This window comes from Macrobrachium rosenbergii, chromosome 8, assembly GCF_040412425.1.
Source record: "Macrobrachium rosenbergii isolate ZJJX-2024 chromosome 8, ASM4041242v1, whole genome shotgun sequence".
Taxonomy (NCBI): domain Eukaryota; kingdom Metazoa; phylum Arthropoda; class Malacostraca; order Decapoda; family Palaemonidae; genus Macrobrachium; species Macrobrachium rosenbergii.
The window spans coordinates 8,506,056-8,528,120 of record NC_089748.1 but is presented as its reverse complement, the minus strand read 5'-3'; the positions used below and the strand labels follow the sequence as shown (position 1 = coordinate 8,528,120).

Below are 22,065 nucleotides of genomic sequence, written 5' to 3'. Positions count from 1 at the left end.
AATTGGCGATTTTCAGCGCTGAAAATTGCCAATTTTCGTCGCTAGACAAGCACCATAAAACCAAGTCGCTGTTAACCGAGCCCGCCGTTAACCGGGGATTGCCTGTACATGTAACAGGAAGACCCATATAAGTTGTCAACTCTTTAATATGCAACGTTGCAAAAACGTTCTTCACTAAACTTTTTGTGTAATAGGTAGATTAATACGCAGGTATTCAGTGATATGCAACCACTCAATAACATTACCCATGAAAGTTTTGTGTATAATAACTTATTAAACTTCTCTATGATAACCAAGTATATATGAGTACTCAAGTATATCTTTATCTACGAGGAAGATCCCTATAAGAATATCACCATCAGCAAAATGATATTCATCAAATATCTTGCATGTAAAAATGACAATCCTTAGAGATTAGCAAGTTATCTAAACTTTATTACATATATCTTATGCTCTCAAGCTAAGATGTTGTAACTCTGCGCTCGGCCACCTACGGATTTAAAAAGAAAAGGAATCATGTCACCTCTAGACTGTGAGCAACAGACATCTTGTTCTATTGCGAAAGCGGATACCGTTGTCAATGTATTAGCTTTTGCCAGTTCAGTCTGTGGAAAAGCCCTCAAATTGTGTATTTCTTCTTCAAAATATTTTTTAAAGGTGTAAAATTTCAGCCAGTCTTCTCCACACCTTTGTTTTATTATTTCACTTACACTACTTGGTCGTTTGGTTTAGGACAAGATGGTATAGAATTCACTCAATTCCAGCCTTTCACTCTCCAATGATCTTATGCAGCATTCGAATTGCGCTGTAAATCCTTGTAGCGATTCTGCATCTGCCTTGGGAGTCTCAATTCGGAAGAGTTTTCTAACTAAACACGACTTCATTTCATCTTTTCTGCCATAGGTCTCTTTTAACAGGTTCACTGCTTGCAAATATTTTATCACCTAATTTAAAACCAGATATCAGTTCCAGAGCCTCACCTTCCAATAGGCCCTTCAAATAAGAAAACTTCTGCATATTCTCAAAATCAGTACGTTGGTGTACTGATACTTCATAAAGTTCCCAAAATGAATTCCATTCTGTTACATCACCATCGAAATGTTTGAGGTATAATTCGGGTAACTTTACAGTAGCTTTAACAGGCAATATCGGTGCACTAGGTTCACCTCTTACAGCTAGAAGACTTGTGATGGAGGAATTTAGTCTGTGAATTTCAGTGCCTACCTTTAGGCTATATTCAGGTTGATTCATAATTTGGTCAGGTTGTCCTGCAGGATCTGTTAGATCCAATATTTCATTATCCAATTCCTGGATTTTCTGCAAATATTCCTTCAAGGAATCTCTCAATTAAGAAATACTATTGATATCACCTGCATCAATAGTGGTTTCAACCTTTTTGAACCAGTTAGTTATCACAGAATTAAAAGCCCCTGTCTCCTTTTCAGTTCTTCTAGGTCAGACATCTTAGCCTATAATTTACCAACACCAAATACACAAGTTCTTAATTGCTAAGAATGTACAAACTGCCAGCTCCAAAAATATATATATACTGCATTAGCAAATATAATATTTAAAAGTTGGACACACTTCTTCAGATCAGTCAATGGTAGATCACCACCAGTTATATTATATATATGTGCCCTTGACTACACATACATATATACAGTGCACAACAGGGTTTTATTCAAAATTAAATTAATATTTCCTTTCCATTACCTACAATTTATAAAGAAGGAAAAAATAACAATTTCTGAAGTGGAAATGCGTCAATCATCATTTTGCCTAACCTAACTTAACTTAATTTCTGGGTTGGCATGAGCATAACCTGGTATTTACCAATCCTGACTGAAGGCATAAGCATCGGCTGCTTCACGTAAGTGACTCATCAGTGTCTTATAACTATCATATTGGAAATGTACTCTCACCAGCAAAGTCTCTTTCTACCAGTTGATTGAAAACAAAAGTTATTTCTCAGTTTCTCTTCAATAATTGGCTTAGTAGATTTTTCCGTGCTCAACATCTGTCCCTAGGGATGTTTCTAGGAGCATAATGAATCTCTATACTAACTACTAAAACCTTACAGTTATAGATACCTTCCAATCTCTCTACTAGTCCTAAAATCTTATTTTTTACCTTATTGACCAATTCTGGATCTTCATCATTTACATCAATATCGTTTCCTCCAACAAACAGGAGAATGATATCTGGGGCATAAGCTGTCAATTTGGCCGCTACCACAGGATCCAGTAGGTTATCGCACACTGCTCCTGATTTCCCAAAAGTGTGCTAATACAAGGGCTGTTTTAGTCTCACATCACTTTTACTACAGCACCCTGTCATAAAATGACTTGAGATGTTTTACATGAGAATGTCCTATCACCGCAACCTTTCGCTATATGCGAAATATGTCTGGATAGGCCATGGCCATTTTCTCAACTTTATTCAATGTGCAATGATCCCAAAAAAAGAGAAAAGAAGGTTCAAATTCCCACCGAGTTACTATCAAAAGTCAGGCTTCAGTTAGGCTAGGCAGTGATTGACGGAGTTAATCCTACTATTCCATTTCAGGCTAGGCTAACTCGTGACATTCTAAAGTGGCCGCCACCATCACTTGGTCACGTCTTTACCTTTATCACCAAATATCAACGATCCTTAAAATTTCATAAACCTTAACTAAACAGATCTCTGATACAACAACCAATCGCTGATATCCTGGTCACTGCACCATTTTATTCAGACTCATTCAAAATAAGTATAGCATTTCAAATCGTCAGTGTTTTTGTAAAGCCTAAACAATCTGAAACGTACTGACCCAAATCGTAGCCTAAATCTTATGCTACGACACCCAGGTTACTTCTCTCTTATGCCAGTTCAAATTATGATTACAGTATATCAATACATTGCGTTGTGTATATTAACTAAACAAACAATATGAACTTTCTGTTGGTGCATTTAGTGTTCCTAGCTTGAAATACAGTAGTTAGATTGGCATGAGCACACACTCTATTTCACGACCCTCATCCAAAGCACACCTCAAGAAATTCTCCTTACATTTAGATATGCATATCTCCTAAAGGAAGTTTCCCTAAATGTACTTTAAGATGAATAGGAATACTTGTGGAATTGTAGACACTTATAATTATGGCTGCATTCTTGAGTCCCCACTAGCTCGAACCACTCTGTATCAAGGTTATGAAAAGGCTGTCTTTGACCGACACCAAACCTTCGACTAACCACTGGACAAACAACCAATATCGGTAGTTAAGTACTATTACACATATACTCACAAATAAAAACATGAAACATAATATCCTTCTTCTATATAATATGCATTTCCACTTTACATAAATTTAAAGAGAATATATAAAACTATACTACAACTTGCGGAAAAGTACAACCTCTCTTGTCAAAGTTTCGACACTGATTTATATAGCCTTGCTTTACCTAAGGCCCACATAATCTTATCAATTAAGACTAAAAGTTACTAAAAAAGACAGATAATTAACTTAATTAGATTCAGTCAGTTGCCAGTTGAAACTAGGTTACTGAATATATTGATGTATTCTGAACACACGAATTAAATAAACCACATTACTCAACCATCTAGTTCAACAAAAAGTTAATGAAAATAAGAAAATCTTATGGGAGCTAATAACAGCTCCAACTTCGTCCCACTTCAGACACGATATTTCGACATACGTTAGTGGATGACACAACAGTTGAGAAAACTCTTGTGGCGCTCATATAAGCAATTCTCGAGTATATTGTTGCTAGTCCTTCTTGAAACAAGATTATGACCAGGTTCCAAGGCGTGCCCAATTCTGGAAGAGACTTATCCAGATAACACTAAAATTCCAGGGCCTCTCACTTATCATTAATTGACTGCAAGGGGTGTATCTTAAATCAAGGATATTACGTTAACACCATGGAGGATACGTTATGCAATCTCACTAGGCAACACTAATTGTACTTCATATAATTGCTTTATAAATGGGATATGGTTTTACTAGGATTTCCTTAGTCAGTGACTGTTTAAGAGAGAAACTTGAAACAGGAAATAAGGGGGAGGTCTAAAGGGAGGAACTGGGAGTAATTGTCATCTTCAGACTTACCTTAGAGTAGATAAGGCAGTGATCAACTGCATCAGACGCCCGGAGTCTGTTGAAGGGCAATTTTCCAGGCTGTTCCACAAGACGGTTAAAGGACAAAGGAGGGGAGCCGAGAGAGACACACTGTGCTAGTGCTCTCACTTAAGGGTAACGCTTGACTGACGAGCTGGGTCAAATGTGCGTGGGGTTTTGCTTGGAAGACTCCTCCCACTTAATGGCCTGCGGGTAGCCTGAAAAATTACAAAAACTAACCAGTACGAAAGTCATAGTAAAGTGAGCTTAAGGTATGTCCTAACTAAAGGTGGCCCTTTACCTACCCTGTTGGATAGGTCCCTAAACTAAACATAATCTGTCAACGATGGTTGGTGTTTTGAAGCACAACAGCCAGCTGTCTGGCTTAACCTCCCTCAACTGCTTTACACTGAGAAAGCTTTTTTGGTGCTTTCTTTTCTTTGTGTTTGTCTATATTTCTGCTAAATTAAGGAAGAGAGGTCGAACAATATAATATAATATAATATATTTGTAAGAATATATATACTGTATATATATATATACTTTTTGTGGCAGCTTAAGTTTTAAAAATTTCGTGGGAGTGCTCATATTGTTTTGATGTATGTAACACACCCCACCCACTTTCGGGGAAGAATAGGTACAACCGGCTCAGGTATTCAATTCATTCCTGCTGCTTGTTGACTGAACTTCGGTCGCTAGGTAGCTTTTCTTTTGATTTGTTTTCACTCGTTGTTTGCGGACATCGCTGAATTTGGTGAAGTACATTGTAGTTTTTGGTAGTGTTAATCAGTTTTTTTCCTTAATTATGACTGGATATGTCAGACATGAGTGCTCATAGTATTAGGTATTGCAGCAAGGGCTGCAAGATGAGACTGACATCTGCTAAGTAGGACCCTCATACTATCTGCACTGCTTGTAAAGGGCAAAATTGTTCTCCTGACATTAACTGTGACAAGTGTAAGGAGTGGGAGCAGGGGAAATGGAAGATTTTAAATTCTCATTCAGTGAGATTTCAAAGAGACAGAAAGAGAGAGAAAGGCGTCTGCTAAAGCCGAGGTTAGGTTGCAGCATTCTCCAGAGGTATCTGTCCTTTCGACCCTTACGACAGCTTTTTCCCCCTATTCCAAGTCCTCTATCTCTACCTGTAACTCCTTTACCTGGCTCCGTACCTTCTGAGCCCAGTGCCTTAGCCAGCCTTGAAGCCACCCGAATAGATAAGAGGTTTAGCGTTATGGTAGATACTGTAATCCAGTTGGGTGCTTCTGTTAAGATCTTGATGAATCAGTTGAGTGCAAAAAGTGCCAATGCAAGTATTGTGTCAGTGGAGGAGGTGGCTACTCGTCCTGCCAACGCTCCTAGACCTAGGTCCCTGTCAAATTCCCCTAAACCTGGAAGGAGGCAAACTGAACGTCCAAGGGAGGTCGTGGGATTTGTCTACGGGTAGTTGCCCCCTCAGTCAAGCCAGTTGCCAGTCCCAGGTATTGACAGACAGCTACTGGAAAGGTGTCTTACGGATCTCCTAAACTCGGTCCCTGTCAGACTCCCCTAAACCTGGGGAAGGGCATACTGTCGGTCCATGGGAGTCCATAGGGGTTTTTGCCTCCGGATAGTTAACTCTTCAATCGATCCTGCTGTGTGCAGTTTTGAAAAGGCTTATGAGTATGCGCATGCTGTATTGGCGAGGGACCTCAATTCCGACTTGGGCAGGAAGCACAGTCATACCGTTGTAAAAGTCAGCAGCTCCCGAGCGCAATCCTTTGCTTACATGTAAGCATTCCAGATATCTAGGACAGATTTCTGAACCTTCCTGCAGTTTCTGGGACCAGGAAGATTCCCTGATGTCTCCCAAGTTGCTTGTACCGCAAGCCTGGTTAAAGAAGAACGCCGATTGGCCAGTATCTGCCAAACACCCGGAGGGGGTGTATTCAGCGTCAGCCGAGCACGAAGTGAGGAGAGGCAGTATTATGGTTATTGCCCGTCTGGCACTAGGCGTTCGGCTGGCAACAAGCAGCCAGTTGGTGATACAGCCATACATTTCAAACGTTCAATAGCAGTCGAACACCAGTGACGTATGTTGATGCAATGGACTATGAGCACCCGAGTGGAGGTGAGTGTGCTTTCCGAGCCGAGCTCTCCAACCACCATTTGGCACCCGATCATCCTATGCGGGCGATCACTCGTCTTGCACCAGGCAGTTGGCTGGCGTCAAGTGGCCAGTTGGTGGTACTACAATATGTTTCGAATGTTCGGTAGCACTCAAACGCCAGTGATGTACGTTGGTGCAGTGGATTACGAGCGCCCGAGTGGAGGTGAGCACGCTGACCAAGCCGAGTGCTCCAACCTCTGTTTGGTGTCTGATCGTCCGATGTGAGCAATCGCTCGTCTGGTGCCAGGCAGTCGGCTGGTGCCAAGCGCCAGTTGGTGGTAGTACCGTGCATTTCAAACGTTCGATAGCAGTCGAACGCCCAGTGTATTTTGAACGCCGGTAGAGGTGATTGCGCTGTCCTAGCCGAGCGCTCCGACCATTGCCTGGCACCAGATTGTCAAACGTCTCCTGTGAAGTCTCACCGTACTCAGTTGCCGCACTCACCGCCTCATTTGGCACCACATCCTAACAAGCGTTTAACATCTCATACCACTACTGCTGATCATCCAACGCAGCCAGTTTTGACTAGTGTCAGCGTTCCGGTGCCGCAAGACCCTCTCTCTGGAACCGATTCATCGTCGTCTTGATGACATCTTGAGCCTTTTAAAGAGGCCTTCGACTACAGTGCAAGAACAAAAGGATTTAGTTTCTTCTTTGATCTTGTCCTTCGGCCAAGATAGCCTTTTCATCAGTGGAGTTTGATCATTTAGTGAAAGACTTATTCAAAGTCTTTGAAATATTCTGCTTCCTTGATTGGACAGTGGGAGCTTTGACAAAGAAGATTGAAGATTGCACAGTCCTAACGGACAATTTTACTGCAGACTGGCTAGGAGTTTTATCCTGTGTGGACAAGGCAGTTCGTGATGGATCGCAATAATTGGGTACTCTCTTTGCCTTAGGCATATTGAATAAGAGGTTGGTGGGGTGTTCGTTTTTCACTAAAGGAGTCACTCCTTCTCAGAAATCGTTTTTGCTCTTAGCCCGTTGGACCAAGGTAGTCTGTTTCCCAGGGCTACTTTGGAGCTTCAGAACTTCAGGAGACTACCCAGGACTTGCTATCATAGTCCACTAAATGCCCAAAGCAGCCGATTCAGACACTTGTGGCACCTGTTAGTGTAAGGCTGGCCTCTCCTTGGCAACAGTGGCCTTTTCATGGCAATATAGCGAGGTATCAGTCCTGACCACGTATGAAGCCCTGTGCGCGGTGCGCATGGTCATCAAGTTACCTACCAAAACCTCTTCTAGCAAGTGAGGATCGGGTCCTCCGTGTGCCGGTGGTAGCAAGATTTCTCCATTTTTGGAGGAAATGGGAAGTGAAGAGTCTTGGAACCATGGGCGATGGAAGTTTTGAGAGAGGGGTACTCAATCCCATTCAACGCAAAGCCCCCATTGGCGTCGGTGCCCATAAACTTGACAGCCTACTCTGTAGGCTCATAGAGGTTTTTGGCCTTGTCAAAGGAGTTTACCTCTGCTCAAAAAAGGCACCATAGAAGTTGTGAAAGACGTGAACTCGAAAGGGTTTTACAACCACATCATTGTACCCAAGTCTTTGACAGCCTACTCTGTAGGCTCACAGAGGTTTTTGGCCCTGTCAAAGGAGTTTACCTCTGCTCAAAAAAGGCACCATAGAAGTTGTGAAAGACGTGAACTCGAAAGGGTTTTACAACCACATCTTCATTGTACCCAAGTCTTTGGGAGGGTGGAGACCTGTCCTGGACTTAAGTACTCTGAATTTTTTTGTAATGACCATGAAATTCAGGATGGAAACCAATCAGTCCTTTGTTCATCAAGGGGATTGGATGGTTATGATAGATCTGGAGAACGCACACTTTCGCGTTCCAGTCCACCCAGAATCCAGAAAGTACTTGAGATTCATGTTCCAGGGCAGGATCTACCAGGTTTGGACCCTCTGTTTCGCTCTTTCAACAGCCCCACAGGTCTTCACCAGGGTTCTCGCCCCAGTAGCAAAGTGGCTACATTTGGTGGGCATCAATATGTCTGTGTCTCAAAGACTGGCTCCTCGCTCCCCCATCGAGAAGCCATTGCATGAAGGACTTACGGAAGACTCTCTCCCTTGTCCAGGGTCTGGGCCTTCTGATCAACTTTTCCAAGCCACAACTAGTCCAACTCAGTCGATCATCTATTTAGGGATGATGATCGACTCTCAGAGTTCTCAAGCTTTTCTGTCACAGAGAAGAATTCTTTCCTGCCTGCAGACGATTCAGAAAATTCTCGTTCTTCCTTCCTGCTCAACCAAAGAGTGGATGAGCCTCTTGGGCACTCTTTTGTTAGTAGAGAAGTTTATGCCATTTGGGAGGCTGTACTCGAGACCCCTGCAGTTCTCCCTAAAGGCCAGCTGGCGCAGGAAGACATCTCCAGACTCATTTGTCTTCCCCATTACTCCCAATTCAAGAAGGACCTTCGGTGGTGGCTGGGAGAAGAGAGATTCCTGGTAGGGAAGTCTTTATTCCCTCTGAACCCAAACCTGACCTTGTTCTTAGACGCTTCAGACCTGAGATGGGGATCTCATTTACAGGACTTCGAAGTTGCAGGGACATAGTCGCAAGAAGAAAGATTGCTCCACATCATTGTAAAGGAGCTGAAAGCGATACACCTGGCTCTTCAGCATTTTGCTTCAGTGACACACAACAAAATAATTGCAGTCCACTCGGACAACATGATGGCGTTGGCCTACGTAAGGAACCAAGGAGACATGCACTCATTTTCTCTTTGCCAGGCGGCCAGAGATCTTCTCATTTGGCCCCAGAACAACCGTACTTGGATCGCCACCCGCTTCATTCAGGGCAAGGTGAACATTCTTGCAGACATTGAAGAATCATCATCTTCCCCTGTATTGCTGTCAGTTCCGGATGCTCTGGCTTGGGCAACAGATGCAATGCTCCAGGAATGGTCTGACCTGAACATGTATGCCTTCCCGCCATTTAGTATGGTGAGGGAAGTCATCAACAAATTTCAGTTAGTGGACTTCCCAAGACTTCTTCCACAGCGTCGAAGTTGTCTCACACAACCTCATTTCCTCTACCTTCATCAAGGTTTGTCCACTCTCGCTCTGACAGGCTTCAGACTGTCAGGAAGCCTGTCATAGCAAAAGGATTTTCAAAGGCAGCTGCGAAGGCTATTGCCAACTATAGAATATAATCTTCATCTAACGTCTACCAGATTAAGTGGTCAGTTTTTTCGTGACTGGTGTCGGAGACACAGTATCTCATCTTCTGAGATCACTTTATCTCAATTAGCCAATTTTTTAATCTTCCTGAAGTCTTCTCATGGACTAGTGACTTCGACTATTAAAGTCAGTTCTGTCTTTAGGCAGAGAGGTTTAAATCTTGCAACAAGTCAGGAGCTTAGCGACTTGATTAAATCTTTTGATACTTCAAGGGAACACAGACCGCCTTCTATTCCTTGGAACCTAGACATCATGCTTCGTTGGCTCTCAGGCCCTCCCTTCGAGCCTCTTCATACATCTTCCTTGAGAGACTAAACGAGGAAGACTCTTTTTGGTTCCTCTGGCAACAGCCAAAAGAGTTAGTGGATTACAGGCCTTGGACAAGCAGGTTGGCTGTTCTCAAGGTGATGTGGTTTGCATGTTTACCCTTGGGTTTCTTGCGAAGAATGAAACCCCAGCCAATCCTTGGCCCCGTTCGATCTCTATCAAGAACCTTACAGATATTCTTGGACCTATACAGACCAGGAGAGAATTCTCTGTCCGGTCAGAGCCTTGAAATGTTATGAAGAGGAGTAAGAGCATCAGAGGTTCCTCTAGTAACCTCTGGTGTTCCATAAAGAACCTATCTCATTCTGCGTCCAAGAACATGTTATCCTTCTTTCCTAGAGAAGTGATCTCTGAACCCCACAGAGGAATTCAGAAAGTGGCCCTGCATTATTAAAAGTTAAAGCCCTCAATGTCCAGGCAGTCGCCACTTCACTAGCTTTTAAACGCAATCTGTCACTGTCAGACTATTCTTCAATCTACGTACTGGACATGCAGATTTGTGTTTGCCTCTTATTTAGGAGTGATGTAGAAACCACTTATGAAAAGTGCAGTACATTAAGATCGTTCTCCTTGGCTGGCTTGGTACTAGGGGAGCAAGGGTAGGAGTATGTCTCCTATTTCTCTATCTCCTCGCCTTGAATTTAGGTGATCGAGTTATGGGAGCTGAGGGTTGTACCTGAAGTACCCACCAGTCTTCTGATGGATGCGTTTGGTGTTTTACATAAGGTGTAGGTAACAATATATTTGGTCAAATTTTTCTTGTACTGTGCCTGGGGCAGGGGCATACCCTTTTGTATAAGGCTTTGGCAACCATCGGAGTACTCCTTGGCAGCAAAGCACCCTCTAAGTAGAGGCAATTCTCAGCTTTACTGCTGTGCCACTACAGGTTGATGATGAGCACCATCCAGAGGCAGTACCTGTTGGCTGTAGCTCTCTCGGCAGGTAAGTATTGTCCAATGCTGGCTACCCATTTATTTCAAATTCATCTCCAATACTGAGTGTTTTTGAGTAGTTAGTGTCCATGTATCCCACCTCCTTTCTCTGTGGGATTCAGCAATGTAATTACTTGGTAAGTTACTTATATAAAAATGGCATTTTTATAATAAAATAAAGTTTTTATATACTTACCAAGTAATTACATGATTGGAGCCCTCCCATCTCCCCTCTAATGGACATTATGCATGAACGAATTGAATACCTGAGCCGGTTGTACCTATTTTTCCCCAAAAGTGGCTGGGGTCTGTTACACACACCAAAACAATATGAGTGCTACCTCGAAATTTTTAAACTTAAGCCGTAGCGAAAAGTAGGAACTAATAGCAATGTAATCACTTGATAAGTATATATAAAACTTTATTTTATTATACAAATGTCATATTTATAAGATAATGGTTAGGTTTTGATTTATGGGTATGATTCATGGAACAGTACAGGTACAGTGCCTTTGGGTAATAAATTCTTAGCATTTGAAAATAAGGCACTCAGAAGAATATTAGGAATTAATTGGAGGGATAGGATATCAAATACTGTAACAGAATTAGAGAAGTAATGGGGTGCAGCCAGTCGATGGTGGCTTGGCCATGTGTATAGAAGACAGGGAATAGTACGAGACACACCTGGGTGGGTTGCCCTGGGTAGAAGAGGTAGAGGTAGGCCAAAGGAGATGTGGTTAAGGACAATGAGGCAGGAAGCAGGAGACAAGTGTTGGGAAGATCTTGAGGAATTAGCCCAGGACAGAGTGTGGTGGCGTGAGTTCATGGAGGCCCTATGCATCCCCGTGGGTGCCACAGGAAGTGATTGATTGATTGATTGATATATATTTTAAATTTATAAGTGCAAAGGTTTTTCATAAAATAAAAATTCATTAATATAGTATATGCTATCAGTATAATGTTTTCTTCATAACCTATAAAAAATAATACAGGCAGTTCCCGGTTATCAGTGGGGATACTGTTCTGAGGGTGTGATAGATAACCGAAAATCGTCAATTTTCGGCACTTTTTTGGCAATTTTCGGTTATCGGCACCTCTTTTAGGTATGCATGAGTGCCAATACCCAATTATCGGCGTCAATAAACGGAAATTGGTGATTTTTGCCGCCAAAAGTTGCCAATTTTCATCGCTAGACAAGACCTGTAAAACCGGATCGCCGTTAACTGAGCCCGCCGTTAACCGGGGACTGCCTGTACAGTATATGCTACCTATAAAAAATATTAGGCTATATGCTATCAGTGTGAAATTTTTTTTCATAAATTATAAAAATAAATGCCCTAATGAGGTTAGACCAGGACATGGTATTCTAGGAAAGGTTTGTTCCCATTGTTTTACACTCACCCTAAAGTTTTCTTCATAACCTATAAAAATATATGCTATCAATGTAAATTTTCCACATAACCTATATATGCTACCACTGTACATGTTTTCTGTTCAGATATAGGAGAGGCAAATAAACAAACAACAGTGAGGATAAAGTAAAACGCTGAACAACCGAGCCTAAAAAAGTCATGAGTCAGACAACAACTCACTACAGTAAAATCAAGCTTTGTGGTCTTATATAATTATTATATTATGAAAAATAGTAATTACCAATTAGAATATCACTAATCATTAATTTGAAAATCACTAATATAGGAAAACAAATCCCTTACCTAGATATGGGCATTCTGTTGTTGTTGCTATCCCAGGTGAGACAATTCCCGTTTGCTTCGTCCCTCTCTTGTAACAAACTTATGAGACGCAGTCATTAAAATTTCTCCCTTATAAAGGTGGTACTCTCTTGCTTAAGGAAGTGGAATTGCGTGAATGCACTACATGGTAAGAAAATCCGAAAAGGAAATGCATCACAAAGCACCAGGATATCTCTTGAACCAGAACCACATACAAATCAAGATGGTTTATTGGTAAAATCCGACTCTCTGTTTGGAACTGTGACGTACTTATATAATTTCATATTTCCGAAAATACGCAGTAAAAATATGTCAAGAAATATAAAATATTTTATATGTATAATAGCTGGCATGGTACATCAGTGATACGACTATGACAAGTTCAAAATATCAAGATACATAGATCTATATTTCCTTTGATATTTTTTTTAGAGAAGGAACCAGTTCTTATTGTAGAAAATGGGTAGGTTTAGCAGGATACTGAAGTAAATTTCTCACCTTCTACCATCCAGAATTGGCAGGTCATACAGACATTGTATGACAATTTGTTGCTCAGTGTTGCTCACAGGGCGATATCGAAATATATACAGTAGATACATATTTACTCTGACGTTTTTTGAGAGAGCCAGTTTTTATTGTAGATAATGTGTATTTTAGTAGGAAAGTAAAGTATATATCTCACTTCCACCTAAAAAGTCATACAGAAATTTTACAGCAATTTTTCACTCAATGCTGCTCAAATGTGGGTAAATGCGGTGAACAAAAATGTAAAAAAAAAAAAAAACTTCAAAAATTTTTTATAGCAATAATATTTCAGGACATGTTTATTTAGACATATACTGGTCCTAAACTGTAAAAAACTAAAAATCGATAATTCCTTGAAATTCGGCGATCAGCACGCCCCATAAAGGATTTACAGGCATCCCTGGTTATTGGTGGGGATTCTGTTCTGACAGCATGACGATAACTGAAAATCTGTGCCAAAAAAGCGCAGAAAATCGTTGAGTTTTGGTTATCGGTGCCTCTGTTAGGTATATATGAGCTCCCATACCAAATTATCGCCGTCGATAAGGGGAAATCGGCGATTTTTGGCGCCGAAAACTGCCGATTTTCGTTGCTAGACAAGCCCCGTAAAACCGGATCACCAATTACTGAGCCCGCCAATAATCGGGACTGCATGTGCTCACAAATGCTTCTTAACTCAAGACAAAACTAAATGGATAGCCATACTGTATATTTCTACAAATTTCATAGCCTCTGAATACCCGGTCTATCCTCAAGCACCAGGTAAAGGTTATGTAGGCTGCTACATAGGCTATGTTAGTTGGTACATGGATAAGATCAGTAATTTATTGGAATTATCATACCAGAAATATATAAAATCAGTATCTCTTAAGTTTTTAAATTGTTTGAAAAGCTCACCATTACAAAAAAAGTACTTAGGAAAAAGAGAAGAGTCGTGACAATTTTCTCGACACCTGTGATGTCACTACCAATGGAGTAATACCCATTGGCAGTAGATCTGCATGAATGTCTTCCTTTAACACTTGAAAAGAACCCCTTTCTTAATGATAACTAGGGAACTGATGATATCACAAAAACCAATTAGTTGATTATAAAATACTGCAAAGGAAATACTGCCCTTTAGTAAACACCAAGGCTTGTAAGTCAAGCATGATTGGGAACCATGATCATGTCTATATTTCATAAACAAGAAGCTAGGCTAACCTGATTTACCCTCTTGATAACCTCAAATCAACTATCAGTGTTAAAAAAGTCATTGCAAAATAAGTTTCAATAACAAAATTGTCTAATATTACTGCCTTAATGCTAATTATCACTGTCAAAAAAAGAAAAAACAGCACGGCAGCTACTGGGTAGCCTATGATCTACAGTACAGTAGACTCCTAACTTCTCGCCTTGCAAGAGGCCTACTGGGGTCCCAGTTTAAACAAATACAAACCTACCCATTAAAAATTGAAGGAACTAAAACTGTTCGTTGGGTCTTAAAACTAAGAACTTAGCTTGATTGGTGTTATGATGAGCAAAAATGCATAGTCAAACACAATTTCCAGAGCACACCCTGGGGATTAATGAAATCTTGGACAGACCAGAGTTGAGTGAGGAAGATGGCCAACATACGCTGTTGTCACATCTGTGCGAGTGGGATGTAGAGAGAGCCGAGACAGTCATTGGAGGAACGGAGATAAATCCCCCCCCCCCCATCTGGAGTCCTTTATATTCTATCACTGTGCTGAGACCAAATACTATAAGAGAATTTTTTGCAATTGGTTCGTCTGTCTTATGGAGGCCGGGGGGGCGGGGGGGAAACCATGAGAATGTAACTCCTTTGAGGACTCACAACGGCTACCAAAAATAGGTTTTTCCTTCGTCATAACCTGTTTTATGATGAAATACCTATACTGTACAGGCAGTCCTTGGTTATCAGTGGGACTTGCTCTGTATTGGCAATCCAGTTTTTCGGTGCTTGTCTAGCGACAAAAATCAGCAAGCTTCAGTGCTGATTTCCGCTTATTGGCGCCTATACATACCTAACAGAGATGCTGATAACTGAAAATCACCGATTTTCGGTTATCGGTGATCTTTGCTTATCGTCACGCCGTCGGAATGGAACCCCTGCCAGTAACCAGGGACTGCCTGTACTGTAATCTAATTATACATACTGAAAACATATAAGAGGGGAAAATATAGAAGTTTTAGGAAAAGTTATCAGCTGCAGTGCATCAGCTAAATGGCACATGAGTAAGTTATTATTAAGTAGTTTAATGTGACAACTGAGTGGACATTTAATTGTCACAAGCCTGGTCCGAAAGATTTGCCTTTATCAATAATAAAGTTTAAGTTGTATTTATTGAATTTCAGCTTTTCCAGAATTTTATAATTAGGTTAATCGAAATTGATAATCTGACAAAATTTCTTTGATTGATTTGTTTCCAAATTCTTGACATTAGCTGATTATATTTTAGACAGTTACACAAAAAGTGTTTAACACTTAGTGTTACTTAATTCAGTAAGGGACTTGATCACATGGGCTATTCATCAAATATATATGGGTCACAGGAGATCGACTAATTCTACTTGTGCCTTACCTTGTGATATGATGAATTCCATATTCAAACATTGGGCTTCACTATTTTAGTTTCTTACTGTCAGTTTCAATATTCCATATATTTTGCCATTTTTTTGGGTAGCTGCAGCTTTGGCTGCTTTATCAACTTCTTCATTTCCCTTGGTGCCCAAAAGAGCAGAATCCAACAAAGCAGCTACGTTATCAAAAAGTATTTGAATGAGACTAGTGAATCACACTTGTAAATTCTCATTGGGCTAGCCTAGTGTATTTGTTTTTATATAATTTGAGTATTGGAGCCTAGTAGAAGGAAAGAAGTTAAAAAACCAGTTTGAAAGGCATCAGAGCAGTGCATCTGAAGGGATGCTGCTAAGAACCTTTAATGCCCTCTACAGTATGCATGCAATTTACACTGCAAGTGGTACCCCCAACAAGGACACACATTTAGAACACATTCATACCTTCCTTCCTAAGGTCAATCAGTCTTCAATTTTTTTTATATGTACAGGTGTTTTGTCCTTTGTAAGTTTGCTTTGCAAGTGGTTATCTTTTGAGCAATTTCCATATGAACATTTGCACCTTTTCAGTTGTAATAATACTGTACTGTAGTGATAGTGATAATAATGATACCTTATTGAAATTATAGTATTTAATGCATTAAACATTATATAATACTGACAGTTATCTTTCACTCCACATTTTTTTTAATCGTCAGATTTTATTATTACAGGATTTGGTCGAAGTTCACGTCCAACATTTACCAAAGATCCTCTTGAGGCTGAGAGAGAATTCATCATTACCATAGAAGCATGGAGGGAAAAAATGACACTCGATAAATTTATCTTATTAGGGCATTCATTTGGTGGTTTTCTTGCAGCTTCGTATGCTATCAAGTATCCTGAAAGGTAATAAATTTTATTACTTCATATTTATTATGTAAGTTGGAAGACTACAAATTGTTGCTATACAAATCTGGATTTTCTCTACCATTGAAGTATGTATAGTTTAGTGACTTGAAATTTGAGACATAAAGGAATATAATTCAAAGTACTTAACAAGATTATTATTACTGTATTATCAAGCTTGAAAATATTTAAAGGCTATGGCTTCATTCACAGGTTTTTTTTAAATATTGGCATACTGAGCTAATCAAGGATATTATTTGTGAAATGTATAAACATATTATTTTGATGTTTCTTGACAGTGACAAGACAAATATTTTGAAGTTTTTTATTTAAAAACATCGCTATTTGGAGCATGACCAACAAAAATGTAATGTTGCTGTCACTTCTATTGACTATGTAAGGGTTTTATTGCCATGTTTTATCCTTTTACATGTTTTAGAAATGTAGGTATCATTTTTTGGAATGAATCTTACCTACTGTTAAAATTAGCTTATATCTTTGCGTCATGAGGTGCTATCAGCACTCAAAATTAAACAAAATAACACTTGGCTAACTCGCTAGGACTGTCTCTGCAATCGCCTGGTTCCCACCAGGTGGCTTTGGTATGTTTACATTCTTGTCAGAATTCTTCATGCCTTGTCCTTGTGAAGATGGTGTGAATTGGCATTAGTAAAGGGATTTTGACAAAGGAAAAATCTATTTCTGGGGGAAGACCTGTGTCACCCAGTGAAATAGTCCATTAGCACTCATTTCTAGGTATAAATATTGCTAAATATACCAGAGAAAAAGCTAACCATAATGCCAGGGTTACGACCCCTGGATCGAACACCATTAGATGGTGTCGGTATACACAAGGGGTGAGTGGTTGCCACTACCACAGATCTCCGTCCTACAGATTTCTCCAATCTCAAAACCCCGAAAAGGGAGGAGCCGATCCAAAGCCTCATCCTCCGCACCCAGCCAACCACCACCCCGGCCACCATATTCATCCCAAGTTAGCACCTCCCAAGCTGGTATGCCACTCGGGAGGGAAAAGGAAGTACAGGGATGGGTCACTGGGTGACACAGGTCTTCCCCCAGAAATAGATTTTTCCTTTGTCAAAATCCCGTTTCTGGGCTTGACTTGTGTCACCCAGTGAAATAGTAACAGAGAATCAGCCATACAAAAGCTTGGTGGAGCCCTCTAAGAATTACCTTAATGGAGCTAAATAAAACTATGAGAAAATTACTGTTTTAATAACCCAAAACATTCATATTAAAAACATAATTAACATTATAAGGCACACAGTCTAAATCATAAAATAACCAAAACCAAGACACTTGAGGCTAACAAAAAGGTTAAAACAGGATATCCATGAAACGGCCAGGAGTCAGGCTGTGAAGCAGGCCTGACTTAAAGGTTAGAAGGCAGGGTAAGTAAACGAGGCAGGTAGGCGAGAGAAATACAAACAATAGGATAAACTAAAGTTACATAAACTAGTCCAGGGCTGGGGGAACAATACTTCCTGCAGCTACCGTGGAATATTTAAGAGCCTCTAGAGATTTAAGATAGTGGCGTTTGAACACTGTTGGTGATTTCCAGCCCGTATACTTTTTAAGGTCATCAAAATTCATGTTATGAAAATAATTAGCTGAGGTGGCCACTGCCCGAATATCATGTACCCGAGGTACTGAATCCGGGTTTGCTTGTTTAATGAAATATAGTATTTGTTGCCTGATGGCCTTTAAGGAAATGGTTCCTCCATTTTCCCTAACAAAAAGAGGGCCTGAAATTCTATTAGAAGTTCTATTTAAATAAGCTTTTAAAGTGTTAACTGGATGTAAAGACAGATCCTGTGGAAGGGGAATAATCTTCCAAGGAGACCATCTATTTTGTGGATCCTCATTCTTTGCTAGAAAATTGAGATCCAGAGACAACAGAACTTCTCCTGACGGGAGGAAATCAACATGGTTCGGTTCTCTAGAGAGAGCAGACAGCTCAGAAATTCTAGCCCCTGAGGCTAGACTTACTAGAAATAATGTTTTCCTTAACAGACTCGAGTATGTACATAATTCATTATCAGTGTGTGATGCCAATTTAAGTACGTCATTTAAGAACCAGGAAACCGTGTGAGGACGGGTTGCTGGTCTAAGACGAGCGCATGCTTTAGGAATTGACGAAAAATATGAGTCTGTATGGTTAATATTAAAGCCATGTAAAAATGTTTTTCTTAAAGCAGATTTTGCTGTAGTAATAGTACTAGTGGCCAGTCCTTTCTCAAATAATGATCTGAAGAAAGAGATTGCTAGGTTCGTGGTCATTTCCTGAGCTTCAGATTCCCTCAGAAATAATGCTAATTTTTTAACTGCTGAGTCATATTGTCTGAGAGTAGATTCCCTCTTGTCTGATTCTATAAACAGTGTATTAATAGGATCAATGTTAGCGTCTTTCTGAGCTGCGAACTTCATGAAGTCCATAAAGCTAGGGCATTCAGAATTCTTGAGGAAGCTGACACAGTCCGAGTTTGTACTACTTGTGTCAATCTTGGACTGGGGTTTTGTTTGTGCCGGAGTTTCAACTCTAGAAGAAGTGGAAACCAATTGCTCTTCGGCCAGTTGGGTGCCACAAGTGCTACTTGACCTTTGAATGATCTGAGTTTGTGTAAAACTTTCATTAATAGGTTTATCGGTGGAAACAGATAGATCCTTTGCCACCTGTTCCAGTCGATTGACATCGCATCCGTGGAATGAGCTGGAGGGTCTAGATTGGGAGCAACGTAACACGGAAGCTTGTGGTTGCTTTCTGTGGCAAATAGGTCCACCTGGAGACCCGGTACCTGAAGACAAATCCACTCGAATGATGCCTTGTCCAAGGACCATTCCGACTCCAGCGGAGTTGTCCTGGATAGTGAATCTGCGATGACATTTCGAACACCTGCCAGGTGGGTAGCTGACAGGTGCCAAAGATGTTTCCTTGCCAGAGAGAAAATTGCAATCATTACCTGATTGATATGGCTCGACTTGGAGCCCCCTCTGTTTATGCAATGTACAACTACTGCACTGTACAGTACCAGTCTGATATGAATCTGTCTGGTTGGACGTAGTTTCTTTAGAGTTAGAAATACTGCCATTGCCTCTAGAATGTTGATATGGAACTGGCAGAATACAGTCGACCATGTTCCTTGAACTTTCTCGTGTTGGGAGTATCCCCCCCATCCGCTTAGGGAAGCATCCGTATGGATCACTAATGATGGAGGGGGAAATTGGAGAGGCACTGACCTTGACAAACTCTTGACTGTTGACCATGGTCGAAGCCTCTTCCTCAACACCGGCGGAATTAGAGACACCTTGTTTCTGTTTCTGCTGTTGGCTCGTCTCCGCCATACCCTGTTTATATCCTTCAGTTTGGCTTTTAGCAGCAAATCTGCCACTGACGCGAACTGAAGAGAACCCAGTACTCTTTCCTGGGTACGACGAGAGGCTCTTTTGTTTTTGAGGAACTGCCTGGTAGCTTTGGCTATTTCCCTCCTTTTGGCTGGCAGAAGTGACAGTTTGTGTGTGTTTAGGTCCCCTTGGATTCCTAACCACTGAAACTGAGCCTCCAGAACTAGACGGGATTTCTTCCTGTTTATTTGGAATCCTAAGGATTCCAGGAAGCTGATCACTATGAATGTTGCTTTTCGACATTCCTTGGCGTTGGATGCCCAAATTATCCATTCATCCAGGTATGCGGCTAACATAATCCCTTGGGCCCGTAGCTGTTGGACTACTGTCTCTGCCAGTTTGGTAAAAATTCTGGGCGCTATGTTGAGCCCGAATGGCATGACTCTGAACGAGTATGCTTGTTTCCCTAGTCTGAACCCTAGGTAAGGAGAGAAGTTTCTCGCAATCGGGACGTGATAATATGCGTCTGAAAGATCTATAGAGGTGGTGACGGCCCCACTGACATGATGTAGCAGAAAAAAACAAAAAAACAACACCAAAGAAAAATACGGTGTATCCTGGAAGGCGTGCTAAATTGGAATGAATATGGCGGCCGGGCTGGTGGGTGGCTGGGTGCGGAGGATGAGGCTTTGGATCGGCTCCTCCCTTTTCGGGGTTTTGAGATTGGAGAAATCTGTAGGACGGAGATCTGTGGTAGTGGCAACCACTCACCCCTTGTGTATGCCGACACCATCTAATGGTGTTCGATCCAGGGGTCGTAACCCTGGCATTATGGTTAGCTTTTTCTCTGGTATATTTAGCAATATTTATACCTAGAAATGAGTGCTAATGGACTATTTCACTGGGTGACACAGGTCGAGCCCAGAAATAATGTTAGCTATTTCTTGCTGATTTTCTCCTGTACAGTATTTGTACTTGTTTTCTGTTTTTGCATCATGTCATCTACAACAAGCAGAGAGGAAAGCATTAGGTTGTATAGGAAAGAGTTTGTGGAAACCAAGTGTATTGGTTGTGCACGATGGCCACGTGTGTTAGCCTAGCTGTTGAGCATGAGTGTTGTTTTCTTGATATAATAAGGGGTGATCTGATAAGAGGATGAAATTTTGTGAAGTACAGTATTGGAAGATGCTAGCGGCCAATAGACTATGTAGACAATTTGTTAGGACACACCACAAGCCTACTCAGTCTTTTCTTTTGTCTTCCAATGTTGCTTCTCCTCCTCCTCAACCATTGTCAGGGTTACCTGGTGATGTCATGCGAGAACCCTCTACCTCCCACACCTAGCTGTCTCCCAGCCATCCATTACTTACTACCAGCATTCCTCTGGCGTTTTTTGCCTCACCATCATTGTTCATAGATTGCTGATTTCTTCCATCTCAGTTCTTCCATTAGACTTTAGGGGTTTCAACCATGATTTGTGTTTTGTCTATTTTAGGTATCTTATCTTTTTCTGGTGATAGTCTTTGAATCCTAGTAACATGTATTCTAGCTACATCTCTTAGAGAATCCCCATGTTTAACCACTACTGTTTTACCTGATACTCCCACTACCTGAGCAGGTCCTCTCCATTCATTTTCATTTTCTCTCTTATAGAATACCTCGTCTCCCACTACTGCTTCTTCAAATTTATGTTCTCTGACATTTTTGTTTAAAGCAATTCTTATTTTATTACAAGACTCAATTTTGATAAACACTTCCTTGCCTTATGCATTGCATTCAATGTATCCCTTACTATGCTTTCTTCCATACCTTTCTCTCTGCTTGCAAGACTTTAACTTTCTTCTCCCATTAAATTTGGCAAAGAAGGGTTTTTCCCAAATACTAATTGGTTAGTGGAGAAACCACCATTATTTATTAAGCAGTTCCTAGCACTTACTACCCATCTTAATGCTATGGACCAATCCACTTCCTCATCATCTTTCTTAAGCTTTCTCTGATTATGCCTACCGTCTTTTCACACAAGCTATTGCTCCATGGAGATTCAGATACTGTGGCCAATACTTTAATATTCCATCTTTCTGCTGTCCTTACTTTCTCATTTTGAAATTCTCCCCCGTTGTCTGATAATATTTTAGAAGGTGCTCCAAATATAGCAAACCACCCATCAAAAATTGTGTTTATAATAGTTTCTGGTTTCTTGTCTTTTATCCAAAAAGCCTGACAATACCGTATTGCCATATCTACCATTATCAAGAACTTTCTT

The 22,065-nt window shown here is 40.8% G+C and overlaps 1 protein-coding gene across 2 annotated transcripts in view; it reads left to right on the top strand.

Moving 5' to 3' along the window:
* The window catches only part of puml (pummelig), a 130,544-nt gene that overhangs the window by 78,840 nt on the left and 29,639 nt on the right, over window positions 1–22,065 (top strand). For both annotated transcript variants that reach the window (XM_067107234.1, XM_067107233.1), the window contains one exon: window positions 16,265–16,439. In XM_067107234.1, the coding sequence (XP_066963335.1) occupies window positions 16,265–16,439 (175 nt within the window). The remainder of the gene's footprint in view (window positions 1–16,264; window positions 16,440–22,065) is intronic.